Source organism: Bombyx mandarina, chromosome 11 (genome assembly GCF_030267445.1).
Source record: "Bombyx mandarina strain Sakado chromosome 11, ASM3026744v2".
NCBI classification, from domain to species: domain Eukaryota; kingdom Metazoa; phylum Arthropoda; class Insecta; order Lepidoptera; family Bombycidae; genus Bombyx; species Bombyx mandarina.
Window position 1 is genome coordinate 7,755,306 of NC_143218.1, and position 20,371 is coordinate 7,775,676.

The 20,371-nt window shown below is 37.3% G+C and overlaps 1 protein-coding gene across 1 annotated transcript in view; it reads right to left on the reverse strand.

The window, feature by feature from the left end:
• Positions 1–446: 446 nt before the first annotated feature.
• Positions 447–20,371, reverse strand: part of LOC114242199 (uncharacterized) — a 128,501-nt gene continuing 108,576 nt past the window's right edge. Inside the window, exons 4-7 of the mRNA XM_089730856.1 lie at positions 16,922–17,067; positions 3,824–3,917; positions 3,286–3,440; positions 447–1,696 (exon numbers count right to left, since the gene is read on the reverse strand). Coding sequence (XP_089586982.1) covers positions 1,417–1,696; positions 3,286–3,440; positions 3,824–3,917; positions 16,922–17,067 — 675 coding nt within the window. The 3' untranslated portion in view covers positions 447–1,416. The remainder of the gene's footprint in view (positions 1,697–3,285; positions 3,441–3,823; positions 3,918–16,921; positions 17,068–20,371) is intronic.

The window sequence follows — 20,371 nt, forward strand, 5'->3', positions numbered from 1 at the left end:
GGTTGTCTCTATGCCATAGACTCTATGGGTTAGTTGGTTCCTCGAACTCTTCGTCGTAATCGATGAGTTCGGTGAATCGATTTAAAGAAAAAATTGGCTCAATCGTTCTACTCTGGACGATTCACTGAGGTATGCTTTAATAAAAAAATATATGTAGTTTGTACATTAAAACAACGTGGTAGTAGTAAAGTAGATAATAATTTTTTTTTTTCTTTTTCTTTCATTCTTGTAATTACTGATCAGGATACAAAGTCAATAATAAATATCATCACAATAAAGGTGAAAGTAATGAAATTGTTTTTCCGTCATTAGTGTTTGATTTCGTTATCCAGTATTGGCAATTATCAAGTTAATGGAACGTCTTGAAGATGATGAAAATTAATTTGAACTATTTTGAACGTAGACAGATCAAAATGTTAACGGAGTGTTAAAAATAAAAAAAGTCATTGTTACATATATAAAATTTATTAATATATCTTCTAAACAATATATTACAAGCTGCAGATATAACAATTTTACAGGTGCCATCATTTAGTAGCCATAACGAAAAATGTATTCAACGAATAATCGGATAATTGTGAACATTCCTCGCTTGTTAAGTTCATGCTTAAATTTTTTATACAAATAATGTGTCAGTCACTTAAAATAATTATTTTCCGTGAATATTAATTTCTTACTTAAATTTATAATGTAATAATTAATATGGCATTTAATTCATATTTGACTTAAACTAGTATTATTTACATTAAATTAGACAAAATACTAAATAGAGTTTAATTTATTAACATAACAGGAATATTTGGATGAAACATTTTCCATACCTTCTTTTCAGAGAAGAAAATATAAAAGATTCATTTATTCAAATTTCCACAAAGTTCGATAAAAACGTATATAAAGCATTTATATAATTATTCAGAAAAACAAATTTTCAATAGCAAAGAAAATTACCTAAACTTGATAAATCAAAAAATAGATGCATATCACTTCCAACAATAAGAAACTACCTTCGAACTGAAAGATTTTATTTGAAATAAAATTATTATACAATTTTTTTTCTTTAAATATTTTTATTTATTTGTGTACATATGTACATAGCTTTGAACGTTTACAGACATCATTCAAAGGGTACAAGTCGATTGTTTTGTGCGTTTAATATCATTGCGTTCCACTCGTTCAAAATACAATAAAGTGACTAAAATTTTATTTTAAAAAGAAATAGAATTCTACTGCGTAGTTTCTAACCGAAATCAACAAATCAATAGATTTTGGTGTTTGTGAAATAATGATTAAGTTGTATTTTTTTTAAATTAAGGCGATGAGTCGTATTTTGTGATTGTTGTTATATTACATTCACATTCACCTCCCGATTTCAATGTATCATAAGAATATCCTCAAAACAAAAGTCGATTCCATTTTTCAGTACCTACTCAGCTTGCTTTCTCTATCAGAGTAGCCTTTTGCACTTTCCCTGTCCGAATATTTGCCATTGTACCTATTATGTCCATTCTGCCGGTACTGCTTCTCGCTGGCACTGTAATGTATTTCCGAGGGCCCTATTGTTTTAGACCAATGGTGGGTCCAGTGGAAGTCATCCGGGTATCGAGGATAGGGGTTCTCTCGGCACAAAACTACGCAGTACACGAGACTTCCCACTAGAGTTATGAAGCCGAATATCAAGAAGACTATACCCAAGATCCTGGAAATGAATAGGAAATTTATGTTAATGCGAAGAATAAATTTTCGGGAGTAGGTAGGTAAATCTAATTCTGGCTAAGCTAATTTCCAATTGGAAAGTATTCGAAGTATTTGAAACGTCCAAAATAATATTTATATATTTTTATAAGCAATTAAACAATTTATTAAAAATTAGCCTAACAATTTATAAAAGGTGAAACGAAATCGAAAAAATTTTTTTTTTATTTTTTATTGGTAAAGATATGTAATCTCGAAGTGGAGACATTAGGTGAGGAATATATAAATTAATTTAAAACTGTTCGCTCGCTGTAAAAATATCTATCTATGGAATTGCAGACACTTCGCAAAGGTAACATTTAAAAAAAAAAAACACAATGTCCCGAATGCTTTAGTATTGAAACTTTACGCATATTTTGGTTATTTTCACATTACGAAAATATACTTAGGCGATGCCATTCTCAATTGAATATTCGTGGTTCTCAGTAATAGCTAAGTGCTTATTCCGTTGCATATTTTGAAGGGAGAGAAAGAATAAGTGATTTTTAATGTATCTTCATTGTTGTGGCGACAAGGCACAAATCGTCCTAGTTTTGGCAAAACTGTGTCAAATGGAAATCATTTGTTGCTAACGGAAATTAAAAAGTGTCATCATAACACATACTAGGTACATGTGAATGATAAAAAGAAGTCGATTTCAACTGTTTTATAGACTTAAACTAAAGTTTCTGAGGTTGGCGGCCAACTTTGCTATGTTGTCGGAATGATAGATGGTATCTCGTCAGCTCCGTGCCTATGGTATGTAGGGTACAGGGTGGGTACCGGTAAGGACAACAGCTGTCTTAAATGGGGCCAAGTTGAAATAGTATTCAGCTGTAATCAGCAAATTAGAAAACAAACAAACAAAACTAACGTAGCAAGAGTTATGTGATATGAAATTAGCAATTGTAAACAGACTGAATTGTGCCGAGTTGAAAAGTTTAACATAGTAAATTTTGGCGTTATTTTTTAAATTACACCACTTCGTACGGCAACTCTAAAACAATCTGTATGCTTAGTGCGAGTTTTTTAACGTTCTCGATGGCGTAAAAGTTAACTCAGATTTTTGTTTGCCGCCAGGGGCGCTGTTCCAAATACAAATTGGCATACAAATTTGAGTTAACTTATACGCTATCGAGAACGTTAAAAAACTCGCACTAAGCACGCTGACATCAATAGGACATCAGTGTGCGTTCGACATAGCTAAGTTTCACTCACCTTTTTTTTTTTTCCTACCTAAGCTGATAGCCTTGAGAGGCTATATCAGCGTAGCCTTAACTAGTAGGTGAGCTCACGGGGCTCAAACCTGATGATGTTGCTAACACGAACCCTAGCAAGAGCCGTGCTTCGCAGAATCTACCACCGGATCGGAAACGCGACCCACTGAGAAGATCCGGCGAGAAACTCAGTGGGCTGTGTCTGAGGGTTAATTTACTCGTCGAGCTCTTCGTCACAAGCGACGGGTTCGACAAGAACGATGACGGTGGTGCTTGAGGTACCTAAAAGCACCGTTAATGGATCGGGAGGATCCGAAATGACGTGTGTTTCACTCACCAAACAAACAGTGGCTCGAAGAATTGGAGCACGATAACGAAGCCCAGCGTGACGAGGATGAGCCCCAGGTTGAGGAGCAGCATCAGACAGCACATGCCCTTGACGTTGGGACAGAACGGGTTCGGCGCTGCCATCGCGTCTACTTTCACTCCTGCCTAAGAATTCCATAAATATTGTTTAATAATAAATAGATTCTTTTAAAGGCTAATTTAGTTTTGTTATAACAAATTATTGTTACATTTTACTTAAAGAGATACCGGTGGTAGGACCTCTTGTGAGTCCGCGCGGGTAGGTACCACCACCCTGCCTATTTCTGCCGTGAAGCAGTGATACGTTTCGGTTTGAAGGGTGGAGCAGCCGTTGTAACTATACTAAGACCTTAGAAGTTATATCTCAAGGTAGGTGGCGCATTTACGTCGTAGATGTCTATGGGCTCCAGTAACCGCTTCACACCAGGTGGGCTGTGAGCTGGTCCTTCCATCTAAGCAATAAAAATAAAATGTTAGGGTTTGAATAAAATATACATCATAGTTATTACCTTCCTAGAAACTTTGGATCTGTGCGTAGACGCGACAGATGGCGCTACAGCGCTGCGGTAGGAATACACGCTGCGAGGAGCTCGGGACTGTCGACTGAAAGTAGAAAGTTCAATTTTGTAAAAAGTTTTATTTTATTTTGGAATTCATCAATTAAAGAAAGAACCATATACTAATCCTGTCTCCAAACTAGGATTTCCTGTAGTATGGGAACCAGAGACTAAATATATAGAGGATTATATACGATTTATATATTTTAAACATCCTAACGAGAGTATTCTCGAAAGAGGAATCAGGACACTGAAACTGCAATACTTTAAGACATTTTTTTTTGTATGGAACCAGCGACATCTTGTAGTGAATGCCCCTAAACTTATATGTTAAACACAGAAGATAAAAAATAATAAGTGATACAAGTCTTTATTTGTTATAGACAAATTTATCAAATTTTATCAATTTGTGGTTTCTGAAAATTTACAAATTCGGTCAAAGCCAAGCCGAAATCGTCGAATTTGTTATTATTATGTGTGGTCATTGAGTCAGGTCAGTCTTTAAATAAATGGAAGTACCTACTTAAGTCATTCATCCAATCGTGTATTAAGCTCAACACTTGTCAAAACTGACGTAACTTCGAGTGACATTAACGTGATAACTGCTTCAGTCACGAGCACATAAAACCGAGTGTATACGAGAGAAAATATAGGTTTTGATCGTCATTTTTATTTCTTTCACTGACCCGTGTTCGATGTTGGAGTAATTCATTATGTATATGCTAATTTCATTTTCATTTTAAACATTTTCAGCCTAGAATTTTGTCGAAAAACAACAGAATAGTTTTATTTAAACGGGCTAAGGAAGAATATGAATCTAGTGAATATGTCTCATAATGTCTCCACCTATTTGAAACCACTTTTAATGGCGGTGATGCCATTAAAAGTTTTATTTGTTTCTTATTCATCAAGTACTTTTAATGCCAAATAGAACTGGCTTTTAAATTAGCCACTTCTGAACAGCTTTGTAATATTGTCTTTGCCGCAATAGATAACAATATTTTTAGTAAGCAATGATAAGTTAACCTCTATTTCTTTACGTGAGTGCCTACTTTTTTTAATTAGGCTACTGTTACCTAATTATTGAAAAAAAATTAGAGCGAAGTATTTTTGATAGATCTAGTACAGAGTATACGACAAAGAAGTAAGTATACGTCTAAGAAACTACTCTAAGTAGAAAAGAATATGAAAATATAGAATACAGAAGAGAAATTTTTGATTTAAAAAACTATTCAAACTGTGGTTAAAGCAGCTACTGTGTAAACTGCCATTGTGTATCAATTCAGCTCACAGAAGTCACAGAGTATGACATAATATTAGTTAATTATTTGTTTTCATTTAATAGATAGTGTACATTATCGGCGATTAGGCTTTTTTAGTTTCACCGTACAATATTTATATGCATTTTTAGAAACTATTTTAATAAACAAATGAAATATCTAAATCGTGTAACCCAGCGATTTAAAGAACGTTTTTATTTACGTTCGAGATTGTTTATAAATGTCTAATACAGTACACACACGTGTTTGAAGAACTTAGAACATTTAACACACAAAAGTTGAAAAACGACAAACGGCCGAGCCTCGGGTTTCGGATCACGTGTGTCACGACATCACGATTAGTTTGCAATCGTCAAGGTTAAGTTTACTTAAGTATCATGTTTGGATTTGGCGACTAAGGATAATGTAATTTAATAAAGATAAAACATCTTCATGTTTGACGACGTATAGTGGGATACTGAGTAACAAATCTGTGGGTTCATTATTTGACTCAATACAGACCAGTAATGGGCAGGCCCGCATTCATCAGCCCGCTGAGCTTCTCGCCGGATCTTCTGAGCGGGTCGCGATTCCGATCTGGTAGTAGATTCATTCGCGAAGCAGTTGCTCTTGAGTTTTTAGGTCTCTTTCGGAGGCGCTCGGGCAGCTGTTAGCTAATTCCACCCCACCTGGCTGAGCCTTTGCTCGCCCACCTGTTCTGGTGAAACTGGAAAGGTTTGTTTGTTTGAACGCGCTAATCTCAGGAACTGCTGGTCCGATTCGAAAAATTCTTTCAGTGTTAGATAGCCCATTTATTGAGGAAGGCTATAGGCTATATAGCATCACGTTAAAACCAATGCAAGGGGAGCACCAATAAAGAATGTTTCAAAATAGGGGTTTGAATAGCTCCTTAACATTCTATAATTGAAAAATATTTTCACTTTCTACGTAAATGAAGTGTTAGCGTTATGCCAAAGTAATTATTCCACGCAGACGGAGTCGCGGGCAGAAGCTAGTTCAATCATGAAAAAAGCCCACATGCAGCAAAAACGCGTCACCTTCAACAGGTCGTTTGTCCAGCTCGTAGGAGGTCTACCCACGCCGCGTCTTCAGGTTTACCTCGTTTACGATCGTCACTTGAAACCTTTTTGGCTCCAGCGGCATTTTGTTCTACAGTCGACGTGCCCTTTACAATTTTAAGTCGAACAAACTTATTGAAATACTTCTTCTTCTCCATTGCTCCCTCATTGCTGAGGATCGTGACTCCGTTTCAGCTTGTCGACTACCAGCCTCCATCGGTTCCGGTCAGTTGCCTGGTGTAGTGCAGCGCTAAGTGGTCCGCTGGTTTGCTCGGAGATCTGGTCGGACCAACGTTTGGGCCTCTAGGATTTTTTCTTCTACTTTTCCAGTGACCATCAGACGTTCCAAGCTGTCTACACCTCTGCGGGCAACGAGGCCAAAGTAGCGCATTATGCGTTGCAGACAGGTGGCAGACAGGCGTTGAGCGTTCTCTATTTTAAGCTGTTGTAGGACCGAGATGTTCGTGCGGTGGGCTGTCCATGGAATCCTTAATAGGCGGCGCCAAAACCACATTTCAAAAGCATCAACTCTTGAAAGGCTAAGCATTGCATATTTTAATGTGTCAGTGTTTAGGGATATAGCAATTTTTAATGTAACGCGTTATTTTTAAAACGGTACTAAAAAATCTAATGATCACAATCAATCACTAGTAGTCCTACAAAGGTGAGGCTATTTATAATATTAGCATACAAGTGAATCATACATTGAATATATTACTGATAATATTATTAAGGATATGAAAACAAATTACGATTGAAACGCAAAACCCTCAGCATCAACGAACAAAAACTATTCGGAATCATCCTGTCGCATTGACTAATTGTTATTCCGTTGATCTGATTTGAAATAATTAGTGTATCTATTAAACAGTCGTGACGACGAAAATTTAGTCTGGTCGCGATCCGGTCCGATCCGAAGCAAGGTCGTGTGTAACGCCTCTTACATAATAATTCGTCTAGCCTTTACGGTCAAATTAATTAGACGGAGTTGTCATGTAATTGCTATTGTTCAGATTTTACTTAATTTAAGCACAAACGTACCTACAATTCAAAGTTTTTGATGTGAAACATCTATAGCCGCACGTAAAACCGATTTCTGGCGTGGCGACGCATGCCGTGGCGACGCGTGCCGTGGCGACGCGTCGCCATGCGCAATCGACTGTGCGATTCTCTCCCACTCGATCCGGCGTTAAGCCATCTCTCTCGCTACACTGAGCTAGTGTATACTCAGTAGTGTATACAGTGTTGTTTACTAGAGTACGCATAACCTGTGTTTTACTTGAAAACAAATTATTTTTTCGTAATATTTTATTTTATCATTATGACATATTTAGTTCCTATCACAATCTGTTCTTTTCTGCATATTACTTTTACAAAATAATGTCGATGCTTCACATCTGCCAGGCGTCCCGTGACGGCTCACATTTTTTTTAGGTGAAATTACGATTTGTTTTTGTTAATATTTTTATGTATGTATGTATGTATGTATATTTTAATTGTTAGGGAAAATAAACAATGAAAAACCGTATTGAACGCATTCAAAGATACAGTTTCTGTACGATCGTGTACAAGTTCTTTCAGCGGTCGGACAATATATCAAAAGAGAATAATCTCGACGTTAGAGACAAGATATGATCTCAAAAAACAAACTACATTAAATTACGAATTATATTATATAGCAGGTATCATGTACCATAGTATCAAAGTTATCAGATTGAATCATGAGATTTATTTTCAAAATAATTTATCTTAAAATTAACGTCCAGAGATCGAGGCCCTAAGACAAATATTTAAAATAACTACACACGAATACCCGTAAAACTATTTTTGTGAGAAGCAGATCCGGTATAATGGTCCAGAATCGAGAGATTAGGTTTGGAATTAAATTGTTTTTTTCTTTTTTTCTTAGATGGGTGGATGAGCTCACAGCCCACCTGGTGTTAAGTGGTATACTGGAGCCCATATACATCTACAACGTAAATGCGCTACCCACCTTGAGATATAAGTTCTAAGGTCTCAAGTATAGTTACAGCGGCTGCCCCCATCCAGCAAACCGAAACGCATTACTGCTTCACGGCAGAAATAGACAGGGTGGTGGTACCTACCCGTGACCTCACAAGAGGTCCTAACGCCAGTTATTACGCAAATTATATTATAATTTTTGTGGGTTTGATTTTTATTACACGATTATTTTTTATTATTATTATGTCTTGTGGGAGGTCTACCCACGCTATTCAAAGAACCTTACTAAAATAAAACTTTTTATTTAGATACGGTACCTACAAAGCAAAGCCTTAAGTCCTTTATTTCTGTTAGCTTCAAAACCAAGATCCCCAAGATTTCATCATGCGAAAATACATCCGTCGCCTCTCAAAAAGCGACTTAAACAATCTTTCAACAATTCAACAACGTATCACAAAGATAAATAGTCACAAAAAATATAATAGTAATAACGAAGGTGGTCGCGGTAGGTATAAAACTTTCTCTTGGTTTATTTATCACTCTTCCAAATAAATGTTTCAATCAAGTAAGAAGAGTCACGCTGGCATCTTCAGAACGTCGGATTAAGCCTTCCAAGGATTGCTTTAACGAGGCCCGTGCTCTTTGTGTGGCGAACAAACACTTTTATGTCCGATGTCAAAATACAATCTGAACAGCATAAAAAGCCTATTCGAAATCCTTTAAGTATTTTCTTGACTGTTTACGCACTGTGAACGCGGTTGAAGATTTACAATTTGAAGTCGTGTTATTTTTTGGTACTAATAAAAAAAAACTCAGCCAGTTTCGAATACTCCTGTCAAATAAACAAGACTAGAGGTCCCGCAGTAGTCGAAATTCGACTATAATTGGAATTGTAAGTTTGTACACTATTATGATTGTATTTTATACTTTTATAATCACAAATTTCGCCAACACTACACTATAAAAAAGATTAACAAAGACAAACAATATTTAATCTATTCTCAATTTGACAACAGACGTCAAGAACAAAAGTTTGACAATAAGTAGTATGCATGCTTGTGTGCGTCAAATACATGGTATGTAGTGTGTGTAATGTTTTCTTTATTGATTTCATGTATCTTTTATGCATATTTAAAAAAAAAATTAGCTTTGTGCACTTCTTCTCTATATTCTCTATAAGTGTGGAAAATTTCATACTCCTCCGTCCGCGCAATTTTCGTAAAAAGGGATACAAAGTTTTTGCTTCACGTATTAATATATAGATAAATTCATTTTAAATAGTCTCATAGAACACAATGTACATTTTTCTGGTACCAGTAGATGTGACTTATTGAAAATTAGAAGTTTGAATCGATGTGTCAAACTCGAAAAATAATGTTGTTGTGCTATGAGCTATATACTATATTATGCTATTATATTATAGCGTAGTCTGAAAACAGCTTTAGGTTGTTTTTTGGTTGAATGGGTGGACAAGCTCAAGGCTCACCTGGTGTTAAGTGGTTACCGGAGCCCATAGACATAAACGTAACGTAAATGCCGCCTCTCACCTTGAGACATGTGTTCAAGGGTCTCACTTTTAATAGTACAACGGCTGCCCAGCCCTCCAACTTTAAGCCGGAAATTGAGAAGATGCTGATATTAGAGCTTCGGTTGTGTTTATTCCCATCTTCCCTTAATCTTACATTGTGGGCTTCTGCAGAAAGCTGCAAGTTCTTTGGAGGCTAGGATAAACTACAATTTGAACTTCGATCTCAAGTCTACGGTGATCTCTCAAAAACAAGTTGTATCGTGAGTTCGTATACTGGTCCTAGCAACAATAATATAGGTAGTTTAAAATCTAAAAAAAACATGCTTATATGGCAAACCGAACTAACAATTTAAACCTTTTTTTACTCTGTTGAAACTGGTCGGGGTATTAGACAAAGGTTTAAAATTAGTGCATTGTCATTGGCTCTTGATGCGTGTGAAAATTTTTAATTTAATCGGAATTCTTGAAGTCTGTGGAAATTACGTTCAAAGCTTCCATTACATATTATATACAGACATACCCAGCTAATAAAAGCGTGTTAAAAATGATCTATAAAGATAGAGTAGTTTAAATTTTAAATTCAATTGGCAACAAGTTTTATTTTTTTTTATTTTTATTGCCTAGATGTTTGGACGAGCTCACAGCCCATCTGGTGTTAAGTGGTTACTGGAGCCCGTAGACATCTACAACGTAAATGCGCCACACACCTTGAGATATAAGCTCTAAGGTCTCAGTATAGTTACAACGGCTGTCTCACCCTTCAAACCGAAACGCATTACTGCTTCACTGCAGAAATAGGCAGGGTGGTGGTACCTACCCGTGCGGACTCACAAGGGGTCCTACCAACAGTAAAAAGTCAAACGTTTATAACACGAATTAGAACACAACCCTACAAGCAATAACTGCTTGATTTAAAGAGAAGCATCCTTAGATAATCTGGGAGCGGGGATTTAGAAAAAAAAAAAACGGTAAAGGTACAAATTGGAAACAGACTGACTATCAATTTTTTTAATTTAATTGAAATGCATTCCAAAGCGTCGTAACTAAGTAACTCTCAGTTTAACCGATAAAGCTGTTTCCATTTCCAAAATATAAGCGACTTTTTGTAATTTTGGGAGAAAAAAAAAATCTAAAACACGTCGATTGAGTCACGTAATTGCGGTCCAAACGAAGTGTCGGCTCGGCTGCTTCAAAGGAGACAATACGGTCATGCTTCCGAATTGAGCTACCAAATAGTTTTTAATACCTTAAGCATTGAAAATTACCTTTAATGGATGATGGCTTCCTTTACTTTTTATGGCAGATGGATGAATGAGCTCACGGCCCATCTGGTGTTAAGTGGTTACTTCGAGACTTGAGGTTTGTCTCAATTGTATACGGCTAATTTTGTTCACGGCGAAAATAGGCAGGGTGGTGGTTGTACCTATCCGTGCAAGCTCAAACAAACCGCCTTACTACCAGTGATAGGTAACGTATTTTTTGGCGTGTTTGATTTTTACTGCGTAGTGTAATCCTTCATCGTGGAAGCCATTCGTGAGGAAGAATTTAGTTGCGATTCCGATTTGGTGGTAGGTTCAGCAGTTATTATCGTCTCCCAGGCTGAGCCCCGTGAGCCAACAAATCAAGGCGAACCTAGAATAGCACCTCGAGGCTACCAGCAGAGAGGTAGACAAAAAAGTACGTACTAGCTCAAAACAATAGACCGTACAATAATAGACGTGGTGTACAGATCTGTGTGCTTAGAGCAAGCTTTTTAACGTTCTTGATAGCTTTTTTTTTTTATTACCTGTGCTGATAGCGTTGAGAGGCTATTTCAGCTTCGTCCTAACGTTTGTAGGTGAGCTCACGGGGCTCAAACCGGAGAGTTGCTAACACTGACCCTAGCAAGAGCAGTGCTTCGCAGAATCTACCACCGGATCGGAAACGCGACCCACTGAGAAGATCCGGCGAGAAACTCAGTGGGCTGTGTCTGTGGGTTAATTCGCTCATCGAGCCCTTTGTCGCAAGCGACGGGTTCGACGAGGATGGTGACCGGTGCTTGTGGTGCCTAAAAGCACCGTTAATGGATCAGGAGGATCCGTAATGACGTGCTTTGGGCAACGTCGACGGTTTACCATTCGGTCTACTGGGTCGGGTATGTAGTTTCCAGCGGCCGCGATGAGAGGGTTCTCATGTCGTGCCGTCTTCTCAAAATGGCGCCGCGATGCCGACTGTAGATACTCTCGATAGCGTAAAAGTTAACTCAAATTTGTATGCAGTTGGAGCGTACCTAGCGGCGAACGTAGGCAAAAGTTCCAACTTCATAAAAACTTGAGTTAACTTTTACGCTATCGAGAACGTTAAAAAACTCGCTCTAAACAAGCACGCTGTATTGAAATAAAAAACAAAATAATGTATTTCTATCAAGTAGTAGATCAAAGAACGCGTCGTGCTTACGTTATTAAAAGTTAATTAAACAGTTACAAATATAGATTAGGTACCATAAATCAGAAGGTACACTGCAAATACTATAATTAGAAACAACATTGTAAGCGCAATAAAATGGTGAACAAGACAATACAAACTCGCAAACTGACAATAGACTGGACGTAGCTACTTCGCCTCGATTACACTACTGTTAGTCTTTATTTTATTACTCTGCGTTGTGTAGGTATATACTTAGGTTTCTTTGTATTACGATTACTAAGAACAAGGAAGTACCTAAGTATATATTTATTTCTCTGAGATAATTTACTGGTGGTAAAACCTCTTGTGAGTCCGTACGGGAAGGTACCACCACCCTGCCTATTTCTGCCGTGAAGCAGTAATGCGTTCGGTTTGAAGGGTGGGGCAGCCGTCGTAACTATACTGAGACCTTAGAACTTATATCTCAAGGTGAGTGGCGCATTTACGTTATAGATGTTTATGGGCTCCAGTAACCACTTAACACCAGGTGGGCTGTGAGCTCGTCCACCCATCTAAGCAATAATTTTTTTAAATTAAAGCTTAGTCGAAAATGCCATTAACGAATCGAAATTTTGTATGAAAGTGTCTGATAAAATACAGTTTTGATTGCGTATTTTATAATTTACAAAGCAATTAATTATTTCTATGGTTTTTTTATGAATGAGTTATTACTGGTGGCCTTTCCAGTTTCACCAGGACAGGTGGGCGAGCAAAGGCTCAGCCAGGAGGGGTGGGGTTTGCTAACAACTGCCCGAGAATTTCTATGGTTTGGTCGCTTTAGTTGAATATTAATCTATTAATAAATAGCCATGGCCATCAGCAATAAATTGGGCACAGTCAAGTTGTTGCAAAGTTAAGACTCAAATTTTGTTATGTTTTTTTCTTTTGTAATAATGTTTTAAAAAATGTTCTTCTCGGGCCGTTAACATTGGCTTTGTTCAGGTGCGACTTAAGCCATTCCATATTCGAATCAGGCGACGGGGCATCGCGAAGCCGAAGTCGCCAGAAACATGTCTTGTCGGTTCCCCCGGATCCACTCTCGGCGCCTTTAGGCTCTTCAAGCACCGCTCAGCGTCTCGACAAGCGAACTAACCGATAGACACAGCCCACTGAGTTTCTCGTGGGATCTTCTCAGTGGGTCGCAAAACAGATCCGGTGATAGATTCTGCGAAGCACTGCTTTTTTACTAAGGTTGGTGTTAGCAAATTCTCTTACGTTGATCCTGTGAGCTAGCCTACTCGTCCGCGTGTAGCTGGAATAACCCCTTAGGCTACCAGAGAATTGGCAAATGAAAAAAAAGAGCTCGCCATCAATTCAGCTGTATGCTGTTCTACTCACGACGATGATAATGATTAATACTCGCTAAATGTGCCCATTTTTAGCAGTGCATTATAGAGTACTGAATGCATTTACAGTACAACGGTGCATCTGTTTGTGTATTACAATGTAATTTTCCATTAAACTATTCGTTCAATGCACGCGGTTTAGATCTATTAGTGGGATGTGCAGACTAGCGTTTTAGATTTTAATTTCGAATGATATACCACTATTAGATACTAGACTTTTTTTGCGTCTTAAAATTCATCAAAACCGAAACGTCTTATATGATTCGATTACTTAGAAAATTATATTTGTTTTATTACGAAATTTGAGAAAGTTATTATTGTTGTTATTTATTTTTTGTTTACGATCTTTCTTTAATGATTTTTGATGATTGAATCAACTTTTGTCATGTAACCCACACAAAAAAAAATCAAAGCATTTACCGAGTTTGAAAATTCTTAGTAAAATTTGATTGTTCTAAAAACAATTATTTGCATTTTATATGCATAAAAGATCTGTGCAATTTAATTCAAATTCAGTTTTTCGAACGAAGTAGGAAATTAATAAAACAAATATCTACTTGTGTTTTGAAACATTACACTCAGACACGGGAGAATACGTTTTCCTCTCATATTTGTAATGCTTAGATGGGTGAACAAGCTCACGGCACACCTGGTGTTAAATGCTTAGCGGAGATTATATACTCATGCTAATAATTAAAGGTTTTCTTTATTTTTTTCTTTCGAGGCATACATTTACTGGAAAACGCTTATGCATTAGGATCGCATTATTTTTTATTGAAACACTCAAGTTATACGAACTGTTCGACGCTCGTCTGCAACGTCCGAAGTAATTCATTCACTAAAATCCACCGCACGGCTCACGTGTTCAATCGAGTCGAATCCCAATTACGTGCATTAGGGCGCGCCGTAATGCGGATACCTACCATGAAATGTGCATACAATGCCGCAACGGTATGCAGCGCGAACTATTGTACAGACGATTCACCGGAGCCAATTATGCGCGAGCATGGTTCATTTATTGGCTTAATACGAAGACTTTTTTCCTTTATTACGTCAAATTCAAAGGTTCGTTAGCAGTATCGTGCGTATGATCTATAAGACTTATAAGACCATAATAAGGCATGTTCTTATGTATGGCAGCGAAACATGGGCGGCAACCAAAAGGAACGTGCATATTATTATTATTATTTTATTTTTTATTGCTTAGATGGATGGACGAGCTCACAGCCCACCTGGTGTTAAGTGGTTACTGGAGCCCATAGACATCTACAACATAAATGCGCCACCCACCTCGAGATATAAGTTCTAAGATCTCAGTATAGTTACAACGGCTACCCCACCCTTCGAACCGAAACGCATTACTGCTTTACGGCGGAAATAGGCGGGCATATCATTCAAGTTGCTGAAATGAAGATGCTGAGGTGGATGTGCGGCGTGACTAGGCTCGATAAAATCCGCAACGAGTACGTGCGTGGAAGCCTCGGTGTACAGGACATCGCCGACAAGATGCAGGAGAGAAGTCTGAGATGGTATGGTCACATAAAAAGGAAGCCACCTGACTACGTCGGAAATTTGGCAACTGGTCGACCTCCCCGGTCGAAGACCTAGAAGTAGACTCAAGACAAGGTGGAAGGACGCAGTGCTGAACGACAAAAGAGAATGCAATGTTGCTGACGAGGATATCGAAGACAGAGCGAAGTGGAGGAGTAAAGTGAGGAAAGCTGACCCCACCATCATGTGGGATAAATAGCTGGGAAGAGAGAGAGTTAGCAGTATCATGTTGACGTCAGCCGATCTTGTTACTTTTTTGGCGTCTTAACACGTTGACTGCTATTTAGGTCACCGATGCCCTACGCGGCGCACTGAAGTAATTATTTCGATTTCTGTTATGAAGCGCCTAGATTGCCTAGTTGGAACGAAGTTTCTTATGAGACCTTGCGGAGGGGTACCCTAACCGGGGAAAAACGTCCGTAACGTAAGATTTTTATTAGTAATGCACATAGTGTACGACTTAACTTTGTAATAACGTACAAAAAATAACATATTTTTTTATTACATATATAGTTTTTATAAATCATTGTGAATAAAATAAAGTTGATAACTTTGTAAAGTAGTTTTATTTTTATTTTTATCAATAAAAAAATCTTGATAAAAATGTATACCCGAATAATTATTTACTTTATACCTCGAATATAACTTTAAATTAATATTTTTATAATAAGGAACTTCGTTCTTATCCGGTGTCCCACGACACCACACATCTTTTTTATTTTGCCTTCTTTTGTTTGGTAATGTATGTTTCAGTATTTGAGGTCTGTTAGGAATAGATTTATACTCATTATCTTCGGATTCGTCTTTCCCAGAGTCTACTAGATACTCCGGCGCCTTAGTGAGAAGATCGAAGAGAGAAATCTACCTACATAATTACTTTAGTGCCAAAAGAATCATGACGTTGAAAATGAGATATCAATTCCAAGACATTTCACGCTTCAAATCGGACATGATAAGTTCCAAGAACAATCGATATGGCTATCTGGACAACTCATGACCGAGTAGATAGTCATCTCGTCTACTATAAACAGCAATAAAGAGCGTGGTTACTCAATTACTATATTTAAAGCCCACAGCAATTAAGCAAATTACCGGAAATCTAAAGCGCGAGTGGCGTATGGCAAAAGAGCTCCGTGTTGCCCTTGAACATTTTGTTAATGCCCGTATGAGCTGTACAAGGACGAAGGGAAGGACTTAGAGTAGCAAATTACCATATAAATCTACGCTTATAAGCAAGGTATATATGGTACTTTGCTATAATCGATGCGGCTCAGCACTATAACGTATTTCAGTCTACGATGGCATCTACACAGCTGAGGATAGGCAGGGCCGGCGCAGGATAATCCACGAGAAAGCTATTAAACGAGGCCACAATCCTCAGCATTGAGGATTATCGACGCCAAGAGAACGAGAGAGATAAGCAAGTTGAAATGTTAGACGCTTAGATTGATAACTACAATATTTTTAAATACTTAGATAGGTAGAACACTTCCCCTTGCGCGTGGTACGACAGTGGCTAACGGTAGAGTCTCTATTTGCGTGTCAGCTCACTCAGCCTAAGCACATCTTATAACAGCTGTTTCAGGGACTGGCACGGGTGTAATTTATTTCGTAATTGAATAGGGCTGTCCATCACTTTAATTATAGATGAGGGTAGTTTTTGAGCCTGGGTGTTCGAATATAGAATTTATACTTTTCATTACATAGACGGGTGAATTTGATTATGTTGCGCCTGGTTACCATTACGCAGGGTCGTCACTGCGAATGTCGCTTCTCGCCTTGAGAGATGGGTTTTAACTTTTAAGTGTCAATTATATAGGATAACGGCTGTCTCTTTGTAGTGGTACATATCAGTGCGCGTAAGGGAAAAAGTCATCTACCTGATTTCCGAAGGAGGTCTGTAGGCGGCGCTAGTGACGTAGACATCGGACGCGGAGTCGGCCCGAGGCGAGCCGTTCGTTTGCTGGTGCCGCCTGCCGTTCCGGTGGTCATTGCCAGACGGCGACCGGGTTCTTTCGTCCATTGTCTGAAAACGATATCCTTTTTTCTCAATCCAATTCAAAGGTTTCACTACCGTAGATTGGGGGGAATAGGGACTAGGGGTAGAATAGGGACAAATCTGGGTTGTCATAAGGCTTTTGTGAGATTTAAATTTGTTCAATTGAAAAGGACTTTTATTTAGTGTTTATGAAGATTAAACAGTTTAATTTAGTCATCAGAGTTTTGTAGCTGATTAAAGATGTTAAAAAGTTAATTACCTAAAGTACCTATCAAACAACTAAACAGTGTCAGCCCTATCGAAAAACTTTATTGTCCCCACACGTGACTTAATCCAACCCAAAAGCCTAGGTGGATCAGGTCAAGCTAGTTTTTTAAGTTTTTGTGTATATTTTTCAATGAACTATGTATAATAATGCATCGTATATGAAAATTTAAGCCTCCGGAACCATTTTAATCTAATTTTTATTGGTATTACACTAAGAAAAACCGCTGAAAATTTGTGTTGGAATTGGAAAGCGTCCCGATTCCCCCCAATCTAGTGTACTCTATCAGAGCTAAGCAGGCTTAGAATTGGCGTTGGCTTTCGTAATTTTACACAATAAGATCACTGTGAATTGAATTTTACGTACATAACGAAAATTTATTAAAATTACACAACTTCGTGCTCACATTTCGACGCGAGCGTGTGAAAGAGATGGCGAAACATTGGGAATATACTCTTCCTCTACTATTAACCATTTGATAATAATTTTTAGTGCATTTTTCAAAAATAATATTTGTTTTCAATGGTATTTGTCAAATGAAATAAAGGCGAACCAAATTATACTAATTCAGCGCACGTAATAATCTACAAATAACTTTGAGTGTAAATATATTATAGACTAGCGACCCGCCCTCGCTTCGCTTCGGAAACATTAAAACACACATGAAACCAAAAAATAAAATAAAAAAATAATAAAAAAAAGTAGCCTATGTTCATCAGGGACAATGTCGGCTTCTAATGGAAAAAGAATTTTTCAAATCGGTCCAGTAGTTTCGGAGCCTATTCGAAACAAACAAACAAACAAATCTTTCCTCTTTATAATATTAAGTATAGATATAGATATAGAGATGTTCTTGTACATTATAAATGAAAAAAAATATGGCTGTTTTCGATGGTAATAAAGATAGTTACATCGTTCTCCTTCAAGAGCGAGTTTAAAAAACACATCAAATAACATAACTATTATTCGTCGGAGTTCTAACCTTCAGAACGACTACTGAATTAACGTATGCTTTTATTACAACGTTTCTTCTCCAATTTGCTTTTAACGACGCCCTTAAAAACAATAAAAGCTAATGAGCGCATCGTTTTATCGGATCTTTCGTAACCTTTAACTATGAAATTCGGATAGAACAGAAGTTTAAATAGAGATTTCAAAAAACTATAGTGAATCTACAAAGTATCAATAAATGTCGGGCAATAAAACGAATTTTTCTTCATCTCAATCGTTTGCACTCTTGGCAGAGTGGTCGTGGTCATTAGTTCGGGTGGTGGTGCATTTTACAAGACGTCGCCATTACTCGCCTACCGCGCCCCTTCTTGTGCAAAAACGAAAAACTAATTCTACTAACTTTTTTTATTTGTTTTATTATTTTATTGCTTGATTGGGTGGACGAGCTCATGGTCCATTTGATCTTAAGTGGTTACCGGAGCCTATACACATCTGCAATGTCCTTATAGACTCCGATTCGGCGGGATAGATTTTGATGAAAGTTTTGGGAAATTTAAACTGATTGTTCTAGCGGGTGATTCTACGATGTAAGTTTCATGACAATCTGATAAGTAAAAAAAAATGGTCGGCAAAGACGGCCGCATTTAAATATTTCTAAATAAAAGGAAATTAGTGCTCGGAGCTGAAATTCAATAAAAGAAACCCTGATGATCTCGAACAACTAAATCACATGCAACAGTTACAACATGAAGAATTCACGTTGATTCATTTTAAGTTTTAGTCAAGAATTTAATTCAATTAAATTTATGAATTTGTTGTATACGTTCTTCGCAGTTTACACAACGTTTCCAAAAACTACAGTTTCGGATTGCGTCCTGACAATTCCGTAAATAGCTTTGTCAACTAGGCTCATGTATTAGTTTATTTTCAATAGTTAATGAATGTGACCTCGTAATGAATGCGCTCGGAAATGAACTCCTGTTTTTTTTTTCACGTGAAATTTTGAGAAAGGCTAGCACCGCTTTTTTCCCCCTAGCTAAGCTCCGGTAGATAAGCTCACGGCCTCAACCTGAGAGAATTATCTAACACTAGCCTTAGCAAGAGCAGAGCTTCGCAGAATCTACCACCGGATCGGAATCGCGACCCACTGACAAGATCCCGCGATAAACTCAGTGGGATTTGCCCTGAACTACTTTTCATTTCAATAATGAAAAAATACTATCCAAATCGCTCATAAAATTACGACGATTTAAAAGCGGCCGTGAAGGCCCAATTGTATAATAAAACATTCTTGAATATTCTATAATGATTATGTTTATAACCTACATGTAAACATAATTTATGAACGCATTATGTTTCAACAAAAGAACGGTATTAACGTGTTCAGTGTAGAGCGACTTAGCACAGAACTATTGTTGTGTTAAACAAACGGTTTCTATCGGGTTTACAACCGGTTAATTCACAATAAAGTTTGTTTTGATCGGTTCTAAACCTGTACCGAGATGTACAAGTGCGCGCAGAACAATACCGACCGAGGCGGAATGCGTTGTGGTGCAAGCAGAGAGAGACCGCGTTAAATTGAATCTCAGTTCGAAATTATTATTCGAATAACACTAACTGTTCCTTTATATGTAACTGCTACAGTAACAATAATTTCATTAAAACACTGTAAAAAATATGACATTAATTCTATTATTAATGTTATTTTTCTCAACATCTCGAAATATCAAAGGTTTTCAGTCAAGTAAAAGATATTAAATCTCGTTGAAGACATCTCGAAAGCGTAAACACTTAAACACTCTTAAATATATATAATAAATATCTAAGAAAATAAACATTGTTTTACACTTGATTTCAAGTCACAGTAGCGGGATACAAATCACGAACGAATATGTAATATTTCAACACAACACTTTTATATGAAGGTATATGTATAATTCAGAAGATTTTAAGCATTCATTCCTCACATAGTTTACATCTGGAGTTCGGGTTCTCGGTATTTATTGTGTTATTGTTATAATTTGTTTTTCTTCCTTCTATTCTTACCTAAGTTGTCATACTGTTAAGTTTGATTGTCATTATTATGCTTAAAATATTCAAAATATATTTTCAGAC